The 22,033-nt window shown below is 36.4% G+C and overlaps 1 protein-coding gene across 1 annotated transcript; it reads left to right on the forward strand.

Annotated features, from left to right (window-relative positions):
* Positions 1-74: 74 nt before the first annotated feature.
* Positions 75-21,491, forward strand: LOC121410641. The gene is made up of 14 exons (XM_041602862.1): positions 75-569; positions 6,227-6,347; positions 6,954-7,124; positions 7,662-7,796; positions 8,439-8,597; positions 9,023-9,220; positions 11,092-11,157; positions 12,949-13,335; positions 13,812-14,026; positions 16,621-17,050; positions 17,546-17,809; positions 18,175-18,377; positions 20,216-20,347; positions 20,668-21,491. Exons 1-14 carry the CDS (start codon positions 135-137, stop codon positions 20,806-20,808), a joined length of 3,057 nt encoding a protein of 1,018 aa, XP_041458796.1. The 5' UTR covers positions 75-134; the 3' UTR covers positions 20,809-21,491.
* The last annotated feature ends 542 nt before the right edge of the window (positions 21,492-22,033 follow it).

Below are 22,033 nucleotides of genomic sequence, written 5' to 3' on the forward strand. Positions count from 1 at the left end.
TTTGAGTTGTACAACGTCGACCAAGAAGTTACGTTTAATCAATACAAATTCTTTTTAAGAGAAAGGAAACAAAAGAAGGGGTGAGCTGTCGACTTGTATATAGCGGCCCACCATTTAACAACAGGAAATTCAACATGGCGGTGGATGAGGACAAGACCCGTTCTCGAATCAAGTTTGGCTCTTCCAAAGCGAATGCGCGTCCAATGACGCGCGTCGCCATTAATCATCGCTTCGTCGTATCAGTTATGACAACCATTGTCGTGACCGTTTTAGTATTCATGATCCATGGATCGGTGGTCGAGGGCCAGTTCGAGCGAGGTCCCACCAGGCGATCCGCATTCATGGAATTGGCTCGTTTCGAGAACTGTGGGATATCGGCGACACCAATCGCCGAACTGTATGCGACAACGCGCTTGGGATGTGCGATGCGCTGTTTAGAAAACAATGATTGCGTGAGCTATGAATTCAATGAGGTAAACACAACTTGTAATCTTCACGAAGTATCAGCTTTATTAAATCTTGAAGCCAAGTATGGATACACATACGCAGATGGTGTCAATCCTAATGTGGTAAGATTTGGTTTTTCTTTATTTTCAAATAAGTAAAAATAACAATGCCTATACCTTTTCATTGGATATCAAATTTTGCTCCATAATCAAGGAAGGGGTTCTTCATTGAAAAAAAAAAGAATTACTGTAGCCTATTGATAATGTTGTGATCATTAAAGTGACTATACCATGAATAAAACAAGCGCTTGAAGATGACACTTTTTCAGATTATGTCGCCCTATTTTAAGCCTATATGTACTACTTACAGCCCGGAGGGGCCACTTACATTGACGAGTGGATACCATGCGCGACCAAAAAAAACAAGAAGGATGTCTTTTCACGATAAGGCACGTTACATACGTAACGTGATAAGGGTGCCAAAAACACAAAAATAATGAAAAAAGGGTATCTATTTCGCTAGGAAAATTACGTGTTTAGGGTCTACTTTGGGGGGATGATAAGACAAAATTAAAATGTTTTATAAAGGATGTCATTTTTGCCCCAACACTTCGTGTTTAGAGTCGCGATTTGCGCGAGGTGTAGAAGTGGGGTCGTATACTAAACCAAATAAGGTAAAGCCGACGACCGAAGGAACCGTAACAATAAAACATTCCTGTACTTGTTTAGGGGTTAATTTCAGGGAATATTTGCCAAGAGTATCGTTTTTGTTTCCAATACTTGTTAAGGGTAGGGTTTCACACGCCAATACTTGTTAAGGGGTTCATTATCAGAATATGGAAATTACGTGTTTAGGGTGCTTTTCGAGACCCCTTGGTCGCGCATGGTATCCACTCGTGAATGGAAGTGCCCCCCCCCCCGGGACTTACAGGCAGCGTATTTGTTCCAAAATGTATCAGAAACAACAATGTTCATTATGATAATACGCAAATAATGAAAATGACAATGATTAAAAATACATTATTATTTATGATTCTATTAGCTGTGTTGTCTTATTTTTTTCTGTGATCTTATTAATATGTTTGTGACCAAGTTAAACAAATCCCCCAGACCCAGTGGCGTAGCTATGGGGGGGGGGCTGGGGGGCACGTTTCCCCCTAAGATTTGGTGTACCCCCCCCCCCCAAGAAAAAAATTGGCAGAGCAAAAAAAGAAAAGAAAAAGGGAGAAAGAAGAAGAAAAGAATAAAGGAAAAGAAGAAAGACAGAAGAAAAAAAAGAAGAAAGACAGAAGAAAAAAGAAGAGGAAAATATAAGAGAAGGAAGACGAGTGAATGAAATAATGTGAGGGGACGACTTGCAATTAAAAACAAATCTTTCATGTTACTTTATAAAATTCTTGCTTGCGCTTCGCACCAAAATTGCCTGTTCGATGAGATTCATATCTTGCTCAATAGGCTGATATGGAGCAAGTTTTGAAGTCAATATACAAAACATATTTTAGCTCGGACATCGAGTTTTCATTGTTTTTTTTTTCATTTACAAATTTAAGTGGTCTGTAAAATGTTCGTTTTATGGTCTACATATCAGCATTTTAAGCTCACGCTGCGTGGTCACATTGTTTCATTTGCCAAGTTCATATATTGTCTACGTGTATTCCATAATGTTCCATTAAACAAATGAATGCCCAGATTCTAGGTCTAATTTACATACCTACCCCATTTATTAATACAAAAATTAGAATGACCAATGTTTAGGTCGGAATGTCAAAAATATTTGCTCGCGCTTCGCTCTCGCATTATTGAAATATATTGGCGTTTGCAGTAACCATCTAGTTACATACAAATCTTGTTCAGGATCACACATAACATTGCCCAAAAAAATTAAATTTTAAGGAAAAATACATGTAAGTAAAAAAATAAAAAATCGCTCGCACTTCGCACTCGCACTTTTCATAAGGCTTATGAGATTATTTCATGTTTATGTTGTTTTATAAGAAAATTAAGAAGTGACTGATCGGGGAAAATATAGGTGAAGATAATTTCGGGCCCCGTCCCCTATTGGCGAAAGTCGGATCCGCCCTTGTGACACATACACACACACCGGAAAAATGGCCGGTGCCCCCCCCCCTGAAAAAGCAAGGACCCCCCAGTGCCCCCCGGGGAAAAAAAATCCTAGCTACGCCACTGCCCAGACCCCAAAAACCTCAAACAAGACCCAGCTTATAGTGAAATCATACTAAGACATAAATATTATGGGTCAGAAATCGATCAGAAAACTGATTAATACTGCTGTGCATAAGAATGAGAGAATATCTTTATTTTAATTACTTTTCTATTTATGTGTCTTTAAATCGATTTCCATTGTTTAGACACTATAGCTGAATTCAAATATAATAACGCAAAAAAACCGTATTGTTTGAATACTGTGTATCTGACACCAGTACCAGAAATGGAAAAACTCTGAATGAAGTGACAACTCTTAAGATATTCCTCTTTCAAAAATTATGATACATCATTTTGAGTAGAGGTTGGCTATATATTTATCAAGAAAGACACCTCATACTTTCCCTGAGCCATTCTCCACACTGGCTACAAAATCAATAAAGGACAGACTCTATTATGAATAGCGCGCAAATCAATATCAGCAAAAAAATCTTTTATTCTTTGGATCGATTGCATTGACAAATATTGCACTAGTTGGGAGGGGGTGACGGCTCCGACCCGGAATATTACGAATACATCCCCCCCAAAAAAAAAAATAAATGATAATGATAATAATAATTTGGTAGATCTGCTCTTCGGCCCATCGCTAAAAAGTGTTATATTTATTCGTATAGGTTTCGAAGGGGTGCAGTAAAACTCATATGAACTTTATAGAAGTTGTTAAACCGTTTAGTTTGAAGTGTTAAACAACCATGATTTAAATTTATTGAAGATTAAAACTCATTGAAAAGTATGTCGCTTAAAATTCACTTGATTTAACAACTACTATAAAGTTCATAATAATCATAGTAAACAGCTGGCGTTGTATAATACATTTTTAAGACAGTTTTACAGTGATTGCCTGAAATAATTTTTTTTGTACATACATGTAGTAAAATTTATTAAGCACAAGCAAGAAAAAAAAGAACATTTCATCAGAATCGAATGGCAAATAACTATGCTATTGAACTTGAATATTTCTCATTATTCAATGATAACCAAATGGTTTAGCTGTTTATCACGCCCCATTCTTTTGAAATTCTCGTTTAGAGAAGATAAAAGATTGATTATATTTATACACGGAGATCTATATGAAATATTATTTCACCTTTTTTAACACATGTATCAGTTACTGCATCCTATATTTTCAGATTCTGGGAGTAGATAGTTGGACTACTTTTTTGGAGGTGGGCGCTAAAGGGGGAAAATGGTATATTAAGTGAGAATAATAACAGTTGTAATTCTAATGTTTTAAAAAGCATTAAAAAAAGTGAGGTGATTCATTTTTATTATTTGTCATTTTATTCAAGAGGGATATAGCCCTCTCAGTTATGAAAATAGAACAAGGGGCCCTTTATGATCTACTACCATAATGACATGCCTCCATTCCTCACACACTAACAAGCCAAACTACTTTTTTTTATGTGTCATCAAAAGTAAATCAAAAGAAGACGTCTCTTGCGTCTCTAGTACCCGAATTTAATCATAATGCCGAGATACCACGTCCACTATATGCAAAAACTACCTAAAAGCAACCTATAATGGCAAGCTAAGTCGCTTCGCTCCATCGCTTTTGATTTTTTTTTAAGTTTAAGCTTCCTGCCCCCCCCAACAGGAAAAAAATATGCGCACGGCCATGGTGTCAATGCACTTTAGAAATACTTTTCATATTTTAAATACTTTATAATTGCTGGTAAGAAATAACCGGGGAGGGAAAAAACAGAGTAGAAAAAGAGTGTGGGAAACAAAAGGGAAAGGCAGTTTCGATATTTATCACGCGCCGAGCGCGGAATATGTAGAGAGAGAGAACGTCTGGTTTAAATTTCATTTATTTGACAAAAAATAAGGAAAAAAACAAAGTTTCACCCTTCCCCTTTTTTCTTTCGCTTTTCCGTTTTCTCTCTTTCCAATTTCTCTTTTTTTCCTTTTTGGGTACTTTTTTTTGGGGGGGGGGGTGGCGACAGCCCCTACCGCCCTTCCCCTGGCTACACGCCTGTATTAGCATGGAATCGCATAATCGTGGTCTCATGACCAGCTCTTCTTTCATGTCATTTAGCATAAATACGGTGCTTTAATTGTGCATGCTTCTTCATTTCTCAATCAGAATCGAACTTTATATTATATTAATATTGATTTACACAAAAAATAAGTTGTGATTTGGAAATCGATTGCAATTGGAATACGTCCCCCATATAGCCAGTAATAGCTTTAAGATGGTCGACTTCAGGTACTTGTAATAAAGTGTTTCCGGAAACTCCCCGTTTTTCAAACATTTCAATATTCTTTCATACATTTGCAATTAATGCCGACATGTAATACAAATGTTCATCTGTTCATTGATTCATTATTTTTTTAGGGGGGCGTCTCCAACACGATCTTTAACTTACTTGATAAATACATTCAACATTGCAATATTCATGTTTCTTTGTTCTAAATCACTCATTTCTAGATTCCATTATGCGTATAGGTTTTGCCTAATATTTCGATCCATTGAACACCCGCAATTTGTTTGACTGTCATTTACGCGTGTAAACGATCAGTTTCTTCTCCTTTCTTGGACCTAGTCTTTGGAATAATAATCAGCATTCTTTTATAATCTGTTGACCTCTGGAATCTTTTAAACGTTTTTATGTATTACATCCTAATTTTGATAATTTTCATGAAATGATATGTTCAACGTAAAGTATACGTGTTTATTTAATTTCCATCTATGTTGTCAGTTTTGGGAATACAAACCTGCATGTTCCTTTTCTACCCAATATTAATTGGGTAAAATTTTACTCAGTGATTCTTGAGTGTACTATAGTATATTATGTGTGTCTTAGATGCTGGGTCAACGTTTTAAAAGGCTATTTGCTCTTTTTGTTGGCCCCTAATTATTCTCATAAATATATCCTTTTTTGTATGTTGTGACCAAGTTTTATTTCTTTATCTTATGTATGTTTATTCTAGTTTTCATTTTTATTGAGAATGTTAATTTATTGAACTGAATCCCCCAAACCATCAGAACGAATTGGAGAGAGGGAATGAGTAATAATGTTTGTATTTTTGTATTATAGGCCTCTGACAGAAAGGGTTATTCCTCTAAACGTTTTAGCGACGACCTATTATGCTATCCATACTAATATTATATTTATTTTTTCTGCATAACAATACACTATGGTGACACAAATATAACAAACATAGTTTGACAATATCATTGAAAATAAAATCTCCTGCATGCAAGACGGATTGCCCGATTGTAAGCAACACTAATCGGTTAATTACACCTTTTCAATACAGCTATATAAAGATCGAGCCAATCTTTTATCATATCATTGCCATGGTAACATGCACGTTAATCATAACTTCACACGCAATCACAGATATTGGATTACCTGAATAACTCAAAGTTAAATGGAAGAGGAGAAAATGAGATAAACAAAATTGTGAATGTCTAAAAACATCAGGCAAGCAAAATGAAAGATAAATATCTGGAATCTGCAATCGCTACATGTATGTAATTTTAAAAATAGCAGTCTGTTAAGGTATTTGTGACATAATAATGAGACTTAATCGAATTGACCCCCCCCCCCCAGGGTGAACAACATCCATGTGCTGCTGATCCATGTAACGAAGGAAACCTATGTATTGAGGAATGTGTACCCAATGGATTTACTTGTGAGTGCCCAGAAGGATTAATGGGCACTTATTGTGATGGTGAGTGCATCGTTATTCTCCCCCCTTTTTTAAAGAAAAAAATAATTACAAAAAAGATATGCAGTTGATATCACACTCATAAAAAGAAACAATTATAATGCTGTTTTTACAATCCTTCTACAAGGATATAATTTTCCTTCTCATTGGCACCCCCCCCCCATTCGATTAGCAATTTTATAGCATGGACCTACAAATATGTAGCCTCTTTTACTAGCATTAAGCTAAAACAAATTAAGTAATTATTACTCGTCAACACATCAAAATCTCAAGAATATATTAAATCAGCATGAAATTGTCTTTTTAATCGCCAATTCACCTTCTTTTTAACATAGAATGATAGAGCAATATCAACATATTTAAATACTGTTTATTGAAATTAACTTCCAGCTTTTATCGAATATCATATAAGCTCATCAAATCACTCATATCTTTGTTTTGATTGATTATATTCTCAAAGTTCATTATTTGTCTTTGTTTTTTTTTCTTTCAATAAAGCTAGTCTTTAAAGTGCTCCACATAAATTTATTGTATATGATGAGTGGGAATAAATTAAAAATGAACAATAATAAGGGCCAGTGAATGAAACTTGCAACTTATTTAATGCAGCTCTGGCTCCTGTAAATGGCGGGTTTACACCATGGGGTGATTACTCCGAGTGTTCTGACACGTGTCATCAGACTAGATACAGAAACTGTACCAACCCAAGAGTTGTGGCTAGAGGAAAGGACTGTGAGGGTCCCAACACCGGAGTCAGAGATTGTGGTGTCCCATGTACAGGTAATGATGTGTCTGTTATTTCTTGTTTTAAATCTAATTGGATATTCATAGTACATGGGTATATCTTATTAAGACTTCAGAGATAAAGGGTGCACTGTGTCCATCATCTTGAAATAAAATAATTTCAACCTGTCGATCCAATTTTAATTAAGTAAGAAATAAAGTGTCAGAATAAATAATAAAAACAGCATAACTTGATGCTTGATTGAAAAGTTATTTAGATAGACAGATAAATATGTAAACATAATAATGATAGCATTAATTGGTGGTGATTACAAAAACGACAATAAAAATGACAATATCAATAATGATAATTATAATATAATTATGTAAATATGTAATTATATTAATAATAGCAATCGTAATAATCTAGACAATGCCAGGCATATAGAGCTCCACATCAAATATATTCCAACATGTTCTATTAAACTAGATTTTCATCACAATAAAATGTTTACAGGGTTGATTTTCTATGTTTAGATCCTATAGCCTGATATATCATGATTTGTATTCTATAAATTTTATATTTCTATACAGTTTTCCCACATATTAATTGTATTTCGACTTCGGACTTCAAAAATGATTACAATGCAGTGGAGGTCGATGATCATAACCAGATGACATTGGGAGGTTGCATGGCGACATGTCAGGAATTCGGCTACAGGTTTGCTGGTAAGTAATACCAAGGAGATCAAACATTCCACAGCCTTGACAATGGTTTATGAGGGTTGGCGCTATGCAAAATGACTACAATAACTAAATCCTCCAGTTTCAGACAGTTATAAGAAAACTTTATGATCATAGATAAGCTGCATTCAAATTAAAATTTCCAAAATAGCCAAAATTTGCATATCACATGCGTACAATACAAATTCATCGCAATTATGTAACATGAAATTTACACTTAATCTCCAGGGTCTTGTTGCCTAATTAGTTACTATTATGGTAACTTTGCCACCCAGTGGTTACCATGGTAACGATGCTCAGTAGCCAATAATAATCAAGGATTTCATGCAAGTTAGCAACAGATGCCAACGTCACCATTATAGTAAATTTGATACATTAGGACCAAATTGTAGGACTGCAACAATAATAATAATAATAATAGGCATTTATATAGCGCCATCTATCTAGAAGTATTCTATTCCGAGGCGCGTTGTTATTGAGAGATGAGATGAGTGGGTTTATAAATGAATACAGTTGATAGGATTTCTTTTGACATTTTAACATGGCACAGATAATGTCATGCAAGTATTTCTTTAATTGAGATGATAGTGCATATAGGCCTACTTATCATAATCACCATTCTTTCAGGTATATCTGGAAGTAAATGTCATTGCGCAAGAAATATGATGACAACTCACACAGATGATTTCAGTGCTACATGGGAATGCGATACACCCTGCCCAGGATCAGCGGCAAGCTCTAATCACACATGCGGAGGTGAAGGACATGTCTCTATCTATGCAACAGGTATGAGGTTATTCAGTTCACATTACTAATATTCTTGTAGATTTTGTTGCCTTTGTTCATGTTGCAAACAAAGGCTCTTTGATGACATCGATTCTGTCATTGCCAAATGACAGAATTAGATTGCATTATAAATTATACATTAGGTGCTGAACATGGCATGACAGGCAGATTTTCTGCAAAATGATAAATTCAAATGAGCAAAGTAATCAATCATATGAAACTTGTGAATTTGATTCTGAAAGACAATGAAATTGACCATTGCAAATCTTTCAGCTTGGAAAATGAAATGAAAAGGAATGCTCATTGTTCAAGAAAAACAGAATTGGATTGATTTTAAATGCAGTATTCTCCAGACTACAAATTTTGATTTGCAGTTTCATTCATTGATATTACTGATGTGTTATTCATATTATTTCATTTTGCAGGATCCAGCTATCGTGGATGCTACCGTGGAAGGCCAAAGAACGGTGTGGTGGTCATTGAGCCTGCTGGTCCTACAACGATGGCAATGACCACCACCATGAAGGTCACCACACTTGGTGAAGAAATGACCACACAACCGGCTGAGGGATCAACTTTGAACAAGGAAACCACTGTAAATGATGTGATCACAACTGCTGGAGGTAACTATTGGATGATCAGCGATCATGATCGTTGAGGGGGGATAGGATTACTAATGCATCCCATCTTTCATCTATCACATGTTCAGTGTGTCTCATAAATAAAGGAAACCCAAGTTTAGAGGAAGATACCTCAATAATTAAGTATGTTTTCATTATGAAATTAACATTAATCGTAAGAATGTTATCTCTTCTTGATTCGAGGCCAAATATTTCCGTAATTGTTCACACCATGCAGAGTAAAAACAAAACGTCCTGAACAAGACTCAACCCATTTTTCCATGCAACTTGATTTTGACATTAAATTTTCAAAATTTTCTTGCTCCTCTGTTCGTAAACTATTCATATCATATTTAGTATCAAATTGAAGAAGAAAAGTTGAATTTTATAATACAATCGAAAGACCATACATCGTTTGGGTGTTTTGAAAATATTAACAGTTACTCTGGTTTTCTTTTCTGTGGGATACACTGTGATATAATTCTATTTGAAATTTGTTTTTGTATAACAGCGTTTTGAAACTTTCGTGTAAAGCGCTATATGAATATTTATCATTATAATTATAACATTACCATTGAAAATTTAGCAATATTCAAAGAATGTAGATTGTCATTTATCTGAGATACATCACATTGATCTATCCCATAGAGTGAACGTGGTATGACTATTTCTTCAAAATATTGGTCATGTGAATCATAAGAACCCATTCACAAGATATACACACCTGGCTAGGTCGATGGAAGTGAAATGTAATTGAATTTATGTAAACAAATGAACATACAGATAGGGAGATAGAAAGAAAGATATATCAATAGATTAGATTAGATTAGATAGATAGATAATAGGTATGTCAATATAAAAAGAGATAAATTAATGGATATCAATGAATACAAAACCTAATGAAAGAATATAAAAACATAAGTAGGGGAAGGCGGGGTAAGTTGTGACACTTTTTACATTTTGCATGTTAGAATTGATATTACTAGTACTATTGTAGAAATAAGTACCTTGCCTTTAAATTTGATTCTTGGGAAATGTTTTTCACCTACATATAACTTTCTACCCCCACACTGAAAGTCATCGTGACCTTTGAAAAAACCAATGTCAAATGGCTCAACTTGCCCCATATGTATGGGGGAGAACCAGCATGTCAATTTTTTGTTTAAAGTCTTTTCACTTGCTAATTCTCTATAAATACTAACATCCTTTAAAAGGAAAAGAGCAGTCATGTAAATTTGCTCCTTTCAGCCTGCATTTCAATCGATTTTTATGGTTTGTTTGTTTTTTAATATACATTACCATAAGAATTACCATGGCTCAACTTACCCCAGTCTGAACTTAGTGCAATAATTTTGTATCCACACATTTATTATAAAATCATCATATATAATATCATATAAAAGACTATGACAAGAATGAAGATCCATACCTGGACTAACAGTGTTGTTATCATGTCTTTACTATATTTAAAGACGTGTGTGTGAATAAAGCACTTGTCTATTTCACACTCTTTTTTTGCTTTTTTGGCTGAAATTCATACTTTTCCCTCTAAAAAACTACTTTTTGTTTCAAAGTGGAAAACAATGTGGTGGGGTTAGGGGTTATGCTATGGGTCATCAATACATGACACCACCAGTGTCTGACTCATTCATTATTGGCCTAGGGCTGGTGGCTCAACTTGCCCCTATGCTCAATTTACCCTGCCTTCCCCTACATAGAATTGAACACAGGTAATATAACCAAATAATGAATGGAAGTATTCTCATTTTCAAAATTTATTGTTTAATTTTTGTATTTTTTTAATAGTTTAAATTGCTTTTAAACTTCCTTCATCACTTTGTTTTTATAACTTGTTTTATTCATCTCTTTTTAAGAGGATGGAACAACTATTGGACCAGTCAGCGGAGCAGTTGGGGCTGGGACCACTAATTCAGCCTCGGGTAATTATATACCTCACACATTTACAGCGTAACTTCTTCCTAGTACGATGGAACTGTTTTAAACTTAAAGGGGCCTCCCTGACGGATCACAATGAGCTACTAGATGCTTATTTGATATTATTAAATCAATAATTACATAATATATAAGCAAATTCACTAATTAAAAGTGATCCTTCACGTACAGATAAGTTCTATGTAAAAACATGAGTGAAGTCATGCATGAATGAGTGAATAGACGTTAAAGGTGACAGTATCATTTTGAATATTACAAGAAGATGTAACATAATACTATACTGTGCAGTTAAGAGTGATATTAGCATTTCTTGCTCTTTATATTGATGTGTGCTCACTCAACCAACCATTGTTTTCAAGAGAAATTCCAGTAGTTGCAGTAAACACTGATTTCATGAAAAAGTCTGTAAAACAAGGCTTAATTGTCAGTATATCATCGAGGATCTAGATCTGGTACAGTTACATAAACTGAACTTCGTGAAATCTTGAAATCTACGCTGAATAATGTTCAGACTGATGATCCCCAACACAGATAAGCGCACGTGGGACAGTGTATAATTATTGCTTCGAATGTCAGGCCCGACGCTCTACCCGAATCCTGTGCTTATTTGCTGATTTCTCAGCAATTACACAATTTCTTCCAGAATCCTTTGGCACATAAGTTTTATTTATACAAACAGACACTTTGGTGGTCAATTCATTGGATTCTGTACGGACTCATTTTGATATCGTTACCAAAACTAGCATTCACCTTTAATATCTTTCTCAATGAGCTTGTGACTATGTTCTTTACACTGAAAAAGAAACACAGATTGGGTTGGAATGAAGATCTGCACTATCAAGGAGATAGAGAAATAATACACATACAGAGTATCCCAAAATATTAGAATTGGATGCAATGGTCACTCTGCACCCAGATGATAATGGGTATCCAGCAGGATGAGATTACCAATGTATTATGCTAAGCATTTAAGTTTGGAATGTTGGAATAGTCTCCAGCCCGGTGGGGTCACTCAGCCGCAGAGGGGGACACGTATGACCGTTACCACAAATGCAAGTGACCCCCTATTGCAGTCAATTTCAAGGACATTTTGTGAAATTTACCCCCCTATTTTCACGCAAAACAAGGACAAAATTGCGGTAAAATGGTACCTTGAAACACCCCTAATTATAAGAGTGCTCAGTCCTTAAAGATGACCAAGAGCCAAGTCATACTGATACAATAATCCAAAAGAACTTTATTTTTCTTGAAAAATAAGAAAAGTAACGGTAGAATAATTCTTTGTAAAAATAAATGTAGAGTTGTCCATATAAAGATACAGAGCATGATGTGCGCGCCCTCTGCGGCTGGTGACTCGGCGACAGATTTTATATCGTTCTCCCCTTTTTCCTGACCCCTATTTCCATCAGATCGAGGACGGTGAGCACCCCTATTTTCACTACTTCGAGGAGTGTTCTGTCCGCGGACGTTCCGTGAAATTGACCCCTTTTCCCGCGATTTTGGTAACGGTCATGCGGTCCCCAAGTCACATTGAGTGACCCCACCGGGGTCTCCAGTCCCCAGGGAGTAGACAATGTGTAAAAAGACTGTCAGCACAAAAATCCAATCTGTGAAGCTCTTTGATACATCATTCCAAATGTAGTAAGAACTGGGGTATTTAAGGTGTTATCATTAAAAAAACGACAAGAGTGTTCGTTCCAAAAAAAAAAAAAGGAAAAGGAAAAGAGTATGTAATAAAGAATTAATTGATAATGACATTGGCCGTATTCATGTTCCATGTATGACAGGAGCTGCAGGAAGTGGAACTATTGCGCGAAGCCCACAACAACCAGGTACCACAGAACCACCAACTACAAATGCCCCAACGACTACAGCTGCACCAACCACCACTGACAGTGTAACCACACCCTATGTTACAACCGTCATTCCATACCCTGGCATAACCGTCAATGAATGCATGGGTGAATGCGATGTCCTCGGCTTTATGTACGCCTCTCTTTACAACGGAACACACTGTATCTGTCATAACTCAATGGCTGCACTTGATGTTGAGTACGATGACGAGGCAAACTGCGATATCGAGTGTGAGGGGGGCAATGACTTCGGTGGCGGGTTGATGTGCGGTGGCGAGGGATATGTGTCAGTTTATCAGAACAAGCTCTTTGGTAAGGAACTATGCAAGCCATGAAATAAATGTTGGATATTATTGATCATATTGTAGATGTATAAACTCCTCCAATAACAGTCCCTTTTTCATCAGGACTTCTCACTCTCTAACCCTCTGTCCCTTTCTCTCTCTCTTTCTCACCTCATCAATTCAAACTCAAATATTGTACTGTGTTGACATTAACTTTTCTCCTTAGTTTCGTTCAGAACTTGTTTTTACCATTAAAAGTATTATACTGTTTATTTATGACCTCCAGCTTTGACAGGAAATGAATAAACAATAAACAAACTGAATAAATAAATCAGCCTCTCCCCATCCCTAATAGGTGCATCAGTTCTCAATTCAAAGGGGAAAAAAGTAAATGATATTGAAAACAGAACTGAAACCCTATTGGAAGTAGATGTAACTATTACTAATGAAAATATATTGTTCAAATATTTGTTTTCTCATATTTCAATAACCCCCCCCCCCCAGAAACTACAACATGGACTGACTGGTACAGTGGGGACTCTCCCTCTGGGGATGGCTCTGATATAGAGACGCCTGATGATTTTCGAGCAGCGAAACCATGGGTGTGTGACAACCCTGTTGATATCCAGTGTAAGACCACTAATGATCTACGCTATGATGAAACAGATGACGTTCTGGCTGTCCCATGCACGTTACAAGGAGGGATTAATTGTACAAAGGTATTGCGACTCAGATACAGATATATATGAGAGGCATGGTTGTTTCTAGAGGCTCAAGGATACTGCAGCGTGACTATGCCCGAGGGCATGATCTGGCCGGTGCGGTACCCGCGAGCCGTAAGAAACAACCATGTCTCGAATATCAAAGTAGTCCATATTTTATGAACAGAATTAATAAGCCTACCAAACTTCTCCAAAATAGATCTAACTTAGACCTAGATCTACATTAGACATCTGAGATGACATTTACATCTACTTAATCAGACTAGATGATAGATCTAAAAGTTAACAGCTAGGTCTCAAGTCAAATAATTAAGCAGTTCATGAAATAAAATTAGTCTAACTATCCAAAATAACATTAGTAGATCTATATCGTTAGATCTAAATCTACACCTATATCTTCATCTACGTCAGATCCTTAGAAATGGGAAACATTAGATCTTAAACAATTTAAACCTAAAGTTATATATAGATCTAAATCTACTCTAGGCCTAAATTAAATAGCATCCCCTGACATTGATTCTAACGTTAGTTAGGCCATTAAGTTATATATAACTTTAATTGGGCCTAGATCTAGGCCCTAGTAATACTCGATTCTAGCCAAAGCCCAGACTCACCTTTTGCGAGTTTATTTAGATTAGCACGCAAAAGGTGAGTTTGGGCTTTGGCTAGAATCTAGTATTAGCTTTAATAAAACAAGGCTTGAATTGATCAATCCGTTAAAGAGTCCATGATTAGTTCCCTTTAGATTCTTTCCAATAATCTCTTTATCCTTGAGCAAGCCAGAATCGCAAACCAGTATCGCTCCATCGATATGTCATATACGTTGTGCCTGCTTGCGCAATAAGCGCGTAAATGCGCAAGTCAGAGATGCCAAGTTCAAAGACCAGCTATGCGCGAGATTTTCTGTGAATCTGAGTGAGATCACAGACATTGTGTACAATGTATATGGGGATAGGCTGTGCTAGTTGCGTGAGATAGATATTTGAGGGGCTGAACAAGAGTCCAAAATGCTTGAGTCTCACGCATTATGCGTGAGACTTGGTAGCTCTGGCAAGTTGCCTAGAATTGTTGATTTAATCACAGACATTTACATGTATGGTAGCCGCAATCACCGCAGAAAGCAGCATTTTACATGCAATTTAAACTGGGATCTCAGCCAAATTAACAATGGCCGTCGTTAAGGGGCATATCGGGGGCAGAAATCCTGTTAACTATGCCCGTTGCCCTTGGTTACCACTGAAGTTTGTTGTAATTGCAGGCATGGTGGATTACATGACCCCAATTTTGACCAATCAGAGGATTCAACATTCTTAAAGAGAAGTTTAAAATACACAATAGGTAGATTCTCAAAGAGATGATAGACCGAAATGTAGTCCTATTGATAAAGCAAATGAAAATATTTTGAATTTGAGTAGATATTATGACAATCATGCGAATTAGAAAACAGAAGCATTTGGAGACATATGGTAGTCTCTTTGTTCCTTGGCAATATATCTGTTTGATGTTGGGAGACTGTAAGATGAAAACCTTGCATTCTCTTGGGAAGAAATGTTTGAGTGATACCAGGGCCTGTAATGAATAGCTTAGCAATTGATCATGTGACTGATTTCTGTGATTGATTGCATTGATTATTGTGAATGATCAACGTTGAAAATCAGCCTCATAATCAACAACTCAGCTCTATGTTACAGGCTCTATGCAATGCTGTCCAAGCTTTCTGTAGAATGGTTGCTTTATTCAAAGGGAAAGACTGATTAGGCAAAAAGTCCAAATTATATATTATGGGCCCATTAAATATGATGAAATAGAAAGTAGAAATAGGTAGTACTGGCGAGAATCGCATGTTTCTTCTACTTTCGTATTCATGATACTGGCCAAAAGAAGAAGAGTGCACTTGATCTATATCTATCTACATAAAGTTTGTGCTCTTTGAAAGGCTTTCCATGCTAAAACCATGATAATAATATCGAATTGAATTGAATTGAACTGGTTTATTAAAAAACAAAACATGCAGCCCCAAGGCTGATACTGCTTGCTTTACAAGTAATAAAATCAGCATGTCATACAGAAACTGAATCATAATATAATACAGCACAATTAAATGACACATTACTTAAAAAGTTACAAAATTAAGAATTTAGTTGTTGTGTGAAGGAGAAGGAAGGAGAATAGGGGACAGAAAAGAAAAGAATATAGAAAAGAGAAGTATGGGAAAGACAAGAATAAGCAGCATTCATTGATAATAAATATCCAAGTTCCTTTGGAAGCAAATAAAGATGTGAAATGGTATGCAATATGCCCATACAAGAACTGAATGTTATGTAGTTTTAGGATAATACCCCCCCCCCAATAGCTGGTAAGATTTATTGGGAGATGCTGAGGCTTCAATATGTGTTCTCTGAGTCTGACTCACCCTCCAGAGAGCTCTATTCTAAGAGTGAGGTATTCTAGGAGAACGTCTATACATGTGGAAACTGTATCTGGGGTAATAGTCCATATTGGGAAGGTACATTATATTATACTGGAATTTTCCAAGTAACTTTCTTTGAAATTAAAACATCTCCCTTGTCCTATTATCTTAATTCTATCAGGAGGATCAGACCATCTATTTCAATGTGACAATCAACATTACTAACTATGATGTCTACGACATCAACGTCACCACCCAGATACAGCAATATGGCTGCTCGCTTTACGGCGTTGCTGCCAACGGGAGCCTTGTCTATCTCGAGCCTTACACAGAGAGACCTACATCTGAACCAACCACTACACCCTTCCCAGGCACCACTGGTGGGCTAGCAAGTACTGCCACAATGGGTGCTGCTGGCACCTTCACTATGGCTATGAGCACCACTGCCAACATGCCGCTGTACCTCAATACCACAGTGCAGTGTGGGAATGCAACCGTAGATTTGGTAGAGACTCAGACAATGAATGATTCTATAGTGGTGTTGTCATGGAAACTCGTACCGCAAGAAAATGCTTGTGAGGATTACAAGATCAGGCTGAAATGCCCCAAGGGTAAAGTCCTTGATTTTCTATACTTTCTTTCCTCAGAATCCTGGCTATGCATAAAGAATATAAAGCCACCAGAACAGGCATGTTTTAAAATCTTTTGATTTTGACTAGAAGGGACTATTTATACACTATTTAGGGAATCAATACACTACTTGTATATAGTTAGACTTAATTTAAATTGAATCTATGATTGAAAAATGCGCTAAAGCCCTATATCAATCTAAGTTAGATGTAGACTGAGTTTTCTACACATAACCATAACAGAGCAATTTAAAGTCTGCCTTCAGCTTTGGTAATAAAAAATCAACAGTTGCAAACATGCATGGAGCAAAACAATTATTAAATTGAATTTTTTAGGATCAAACAAACTATACTGATGCAATTAAAATGGTACCAGGTTATTTTTCTATCCTCAAATAATTGTTATGACAATTTTGTCTCATCACAGAGCACAAAATGTGGACCCACTGTTTGTGCTAATATTTGCTTATATTACAGAGAAAGACAAGGCAATTGGTTGCTATGACAACAGTGATGTTAGCGAGGTCAAGTCAACTCCGCTCGCTTTGGACTTTGCCACCTGTATCGCCTCTTGCCGTGACGCTGGGTACCGCTACACGGGTCTGCAAAATGACATCGGAGAGTGCGCTTGCGGGAACAGCATGGCCAATCAGGAGACCTCAATTGATCAGTGTGCACAGACATGCGGTCAGAATAATGAACCATGTGGTGGTATCAGCAAACAGGCCGTGTATTTCTCAGGTATGCCACTCAATGCATGATTTGCACTAATAGCATTTCATTTCTTTTTTTAGATCTGTACAACTATAAATTTTTCCCTACTCCTTGTAGCTGTAAAATAAAAAGTCCTTTATCACTGTTTTTCTTTCACTAATTCATTGTAAACAAGATGAGGCCCCATTCCCCCAATGCTGATGAAAAGAAAAAGGGAAATTATTTATTATATATTTAATCATTTTCAATATATTCAGACATAGTTAAACAAGTTCACAAGATCACAGATATAATTACTGTAATATCATAACATAATCAACTAAATCAAGATTTCATCTATGGCAGTATAAATAGTTGTTTTTGGTACAATCTTGGATTCTTTCCACATCTAGGGTGTGCGCTACCCTTTGAAGTCAATACAACAATGATGACAGGAACACTCATGCATAACAATGATGATTCCGATGACTATGGGCTATGGTTCTATGCCCTGGGCGATACGCCTTCCGTAGACTTGGGAAACTTCACCAATGAAGGAGAACAGCTTGACTTTCAAGTTGACATTGACCTCGGAAGACCAAGGACGATCTCAAAGGTATGTGAAGGTGTAATTAATCTGTTGAGTTCTGGGAATGCGTGGTGCCTAATACTGCCTATACAAAGATCTGTAGGAACTGCATGTTTTAGTAGTTAATGATTTAAATCAAACAGTATCACTGCTGGTGTTACACAATGTCTTACCTCTAAAAATATAAAATAATCAGGTGACAGAGGGAAACAACATGCCTGCCACACCCATCTTCTCTTTGAGATTGGATAGAAGCTTCACATGGCATTTTTTGCTCCATGGAAGACCTTGGTTAATGGTTTTACATATGATCAGGTCTGGGATTAAAAAGGCATGCTTTCATTTTGGAATGAATTTCACAGAATTTCTCAATTCAGAACATACAAGATTGCAGTGACCCAGGGCCCAGTTACATTTTAATTTAACACATGGATGTTGAAGACTTACAAATTAAATCAATAATGTAATAACATTGCAAATAATTCCTAGACAATTGTTTCTATTATGCTGCAGGACCCAGAAACCAATATTCATACAACAGTAATGATTGGAAGATCTGTTGTGTAATGTAATGCTAGAAATCAATATTCATACTAGGGTAATGATTGGAGGACCAGTGTAATGAAAATGGTATTATTCTGACTTCACAATAATAAAAAAAAAACAAAGTTTCTGCAGAGTTATTAGTTTCAATACAAGAAGAATCTCTTCAATCAGAAGACTTAGAATCAATTGATAGTAAGGAAATGAAAGCATCGACTATATTGAAGAGAATGTAATACAATATAACTGCATTGTGCTCATCCAAATAGTAGTAGATATTACCTACCTAGACTTTAAACATAATATTTCATTTTCCCCAAGGGAATATAATTTACCCGAAGTGCAGCGCTGGGGAAAAAATATAGCTTCAGAGGGGAGTTGAAATGATATTCATTAAAAGATGGACAAGGCAATATCTGTTATATAGTCTGTGTAGATTCCCAATTAGAGATTGCAATCGTCATTTGGCTATATGGTCAAAGAGAAATGCCAGTAGTTGCAGTAAACACTGATTTCGTGAGAAAGTCTGTAAAACCAGGCTTACATGTAATTGTCAGAATATCATCAAGGATCTAGATCTAGTACAGTTACATAAACTGAACTTTGTGAAATCTTGAAATCTAGGTTGAAAAACATTCACACTGAAGATCATCAACACAGATAGGCACACATGGGACAGTGTATATCATTATTGCTGGAATAAAGACCCGACGGAAGTGACTGAATCCGCGCTTATTTTGCTCATTTCTCAGCAATAACACAATTTCTCCCAGAATCCTTTGGCACATATTTTTCATTCATACAAACAGACACTTAGGTGGTCACTATATTAGATTCTGTAAAAAGTCATTTTAAGATCGTTACCAAAATTGGGATTTATCTTTAAGCAAAATTCTTGTTGCAGCTCTGATCCATCCACATCCTAATAGACAAATTTTGGAAATATACAGCATGTGCACTCTTCATGCAATTAATGCGTAAACACTAGCACGTACATCAAATAAACGACTCAACTTGTAAACAGCGAGAGATGTCACCTTAGTGAATATAATGCGACAGTTTACAATAAAACACAGTTATATTCACCGAGGTGACGTAAAAACATAGAATATAACAAATGGGATCCTTGCAGCTACATGTATGGTCACATGATGGCGTATTGACATATCACTGATTAGGATCCACACGTAACCTATGTAATATGTGAAATCAATCACCATCTTGGACACCTAACCTAATTTAAATTTGCTCTGAGTTCCTCAAAAGGAGACATTTTCTGAAAGACTTAATCAATGATTGACCTGATCACTTCTCATTACCAGCTGGAAACCAAGGGTCTATACATGAGCAAATCAGACACCTGGACGGGGGTCTCATCTTTTAGCCTTGGATACCGTCTAAGAGCTGATCATGATCTAGAGGTCCTCACACAGCCTGGTAGTACAGAAGCAGTGGTAAGTCTGAATACTTTATCAGTCATTGGGGAATAGGAGAAAAAATTCCCTTAATTTGGGCTTTGCTATTTTCCGACATTTGCATCGTTTACAAAAAATTTACATCTCCAGTGAAAATCTTACTTAATTAGACCGAGAGCCTCATCAGTTTTAAGTGGATAATTTGTCTGTCTGTGGTATCATGGTATTTTACTTAACATTATTTTCATCCTATATTGTTGGTATACCTTGGAAACTTCAGGACTGGGGATGACTTAATTGACTTGGAAATGTTTTATTGCTTCCTGTTTTTAACGCTTGATTCATTATTTTGCACACAGGTGTTTGAAATGTCTGACTTTAGTTCAGTAACGGAGCATGATCTTGGTGATTTCTTGATGGCCAGATTTATCTACATCTACGTCAAATCATACACAGACTTCCCAGCATTGAAACTTGAAGTGTATGGATGTGCAGACTAGTCAAGAAGGATTCCATTTCAGAGAAATATATAATGCATTTCAATATACAGTATTACAGTGCATTCCAGAAAAACTGAGATTTGAACTGCTTCGTCTAGAAGATTGGAGAGATCAATGTCAAGTTCCATTTTTCTTTAATATGACGTAAAAGGATGATGCATATTTCAGCCTTCGAACATTCAATTTCAGTGTCAAGCTGAACAGGATTATTGGTCAACAATTTTTAGGATATCACCTTCTTGTAGAAGAGAGATATGGCTCATGAGCATCACTTTATGTTGTTTTACATCCCTTACTGATAATTTGTTGCTGTTTGATTGAGAGCCCTTCACATGACTAATCATAATTTCACTAGGAAAATTAAATTCATTGGAGATAAAAAATAGTTCATGACGTCAGACTAGAATAGATTTTTACTATTTAGCGTCGACTAAATACCATGCAATCACTCCGGCACAGCGCACAATAGGTTGCCTCCCCGGGCAAGTATAGTGATGCAACCGCGCAGACACTTTATCATGCGTCCGCTGAGTGCAGCGCACTCGGCCAAGGTAAAAATACAATATACTAGCTGAATCACTAACTCTCTGATAACAAAATGTCAATGTGAAATTATTTCTTGCTTGATTATAATGAATCTGTATGCTGAAAATCTGAAAAATAAAGATGGCCATCAATCATTTGATCATCAAAAATTTTGGCTGCTTGATTTAAGTTAAGCCAGGTTAGTTCACAAATGGTAAGTGGAATTATTAGAAGATCAATCTATCACAGTACCGCTGCTCAACACCAAACCACCCAGGGTGATGCTTGGGAGCCGGCGGTAACTGGCTAGCTTAGAATGTTAAGCCAATCCTAGTCAAGACCATGGAGATGGGTCAATTAGGACTAGGTTACCAATATTTGTTCTTTTACTTTGATATGGAAGGGATATAAAACAAATATACCAGGCGTTTCTTTCAAAAGTCTAGGGGAAGTATTCATCCTTAGTTGGTCTGGCAAAGTTACTATTTCCCTTGGGGCCAAAAGGGAAAAAAATTATAGTAATTGCTGTATCAACCTCGGATAAAATATTTCCACTATACCTTCTCAATATATTTGCGTGATATTTTGTTCACTAAATCTCTGAATAAAAATTTACACATGTATTTCTGCTCAAAACTTTGCTGACAGGCCTCATATTTCATTTACCAGAGTATTCAATAGTCTCAAATGCACAAAGGAG

This window comes from Lytechinus variegatus, chromosome 1 (assembly GCF_018143015.1).
Source record: "Lytechinus variegatus isolate NC3 chromosome 1, Lvar_3.0, whole genome shotgun sequence".
Lineage (NCBI taxonomy): Eukaryota > Metazoa > Echinodermata > Echinoidea > Temnopleuroida > Toxopneustidae > Lytechinus > Lytechinus variegatus.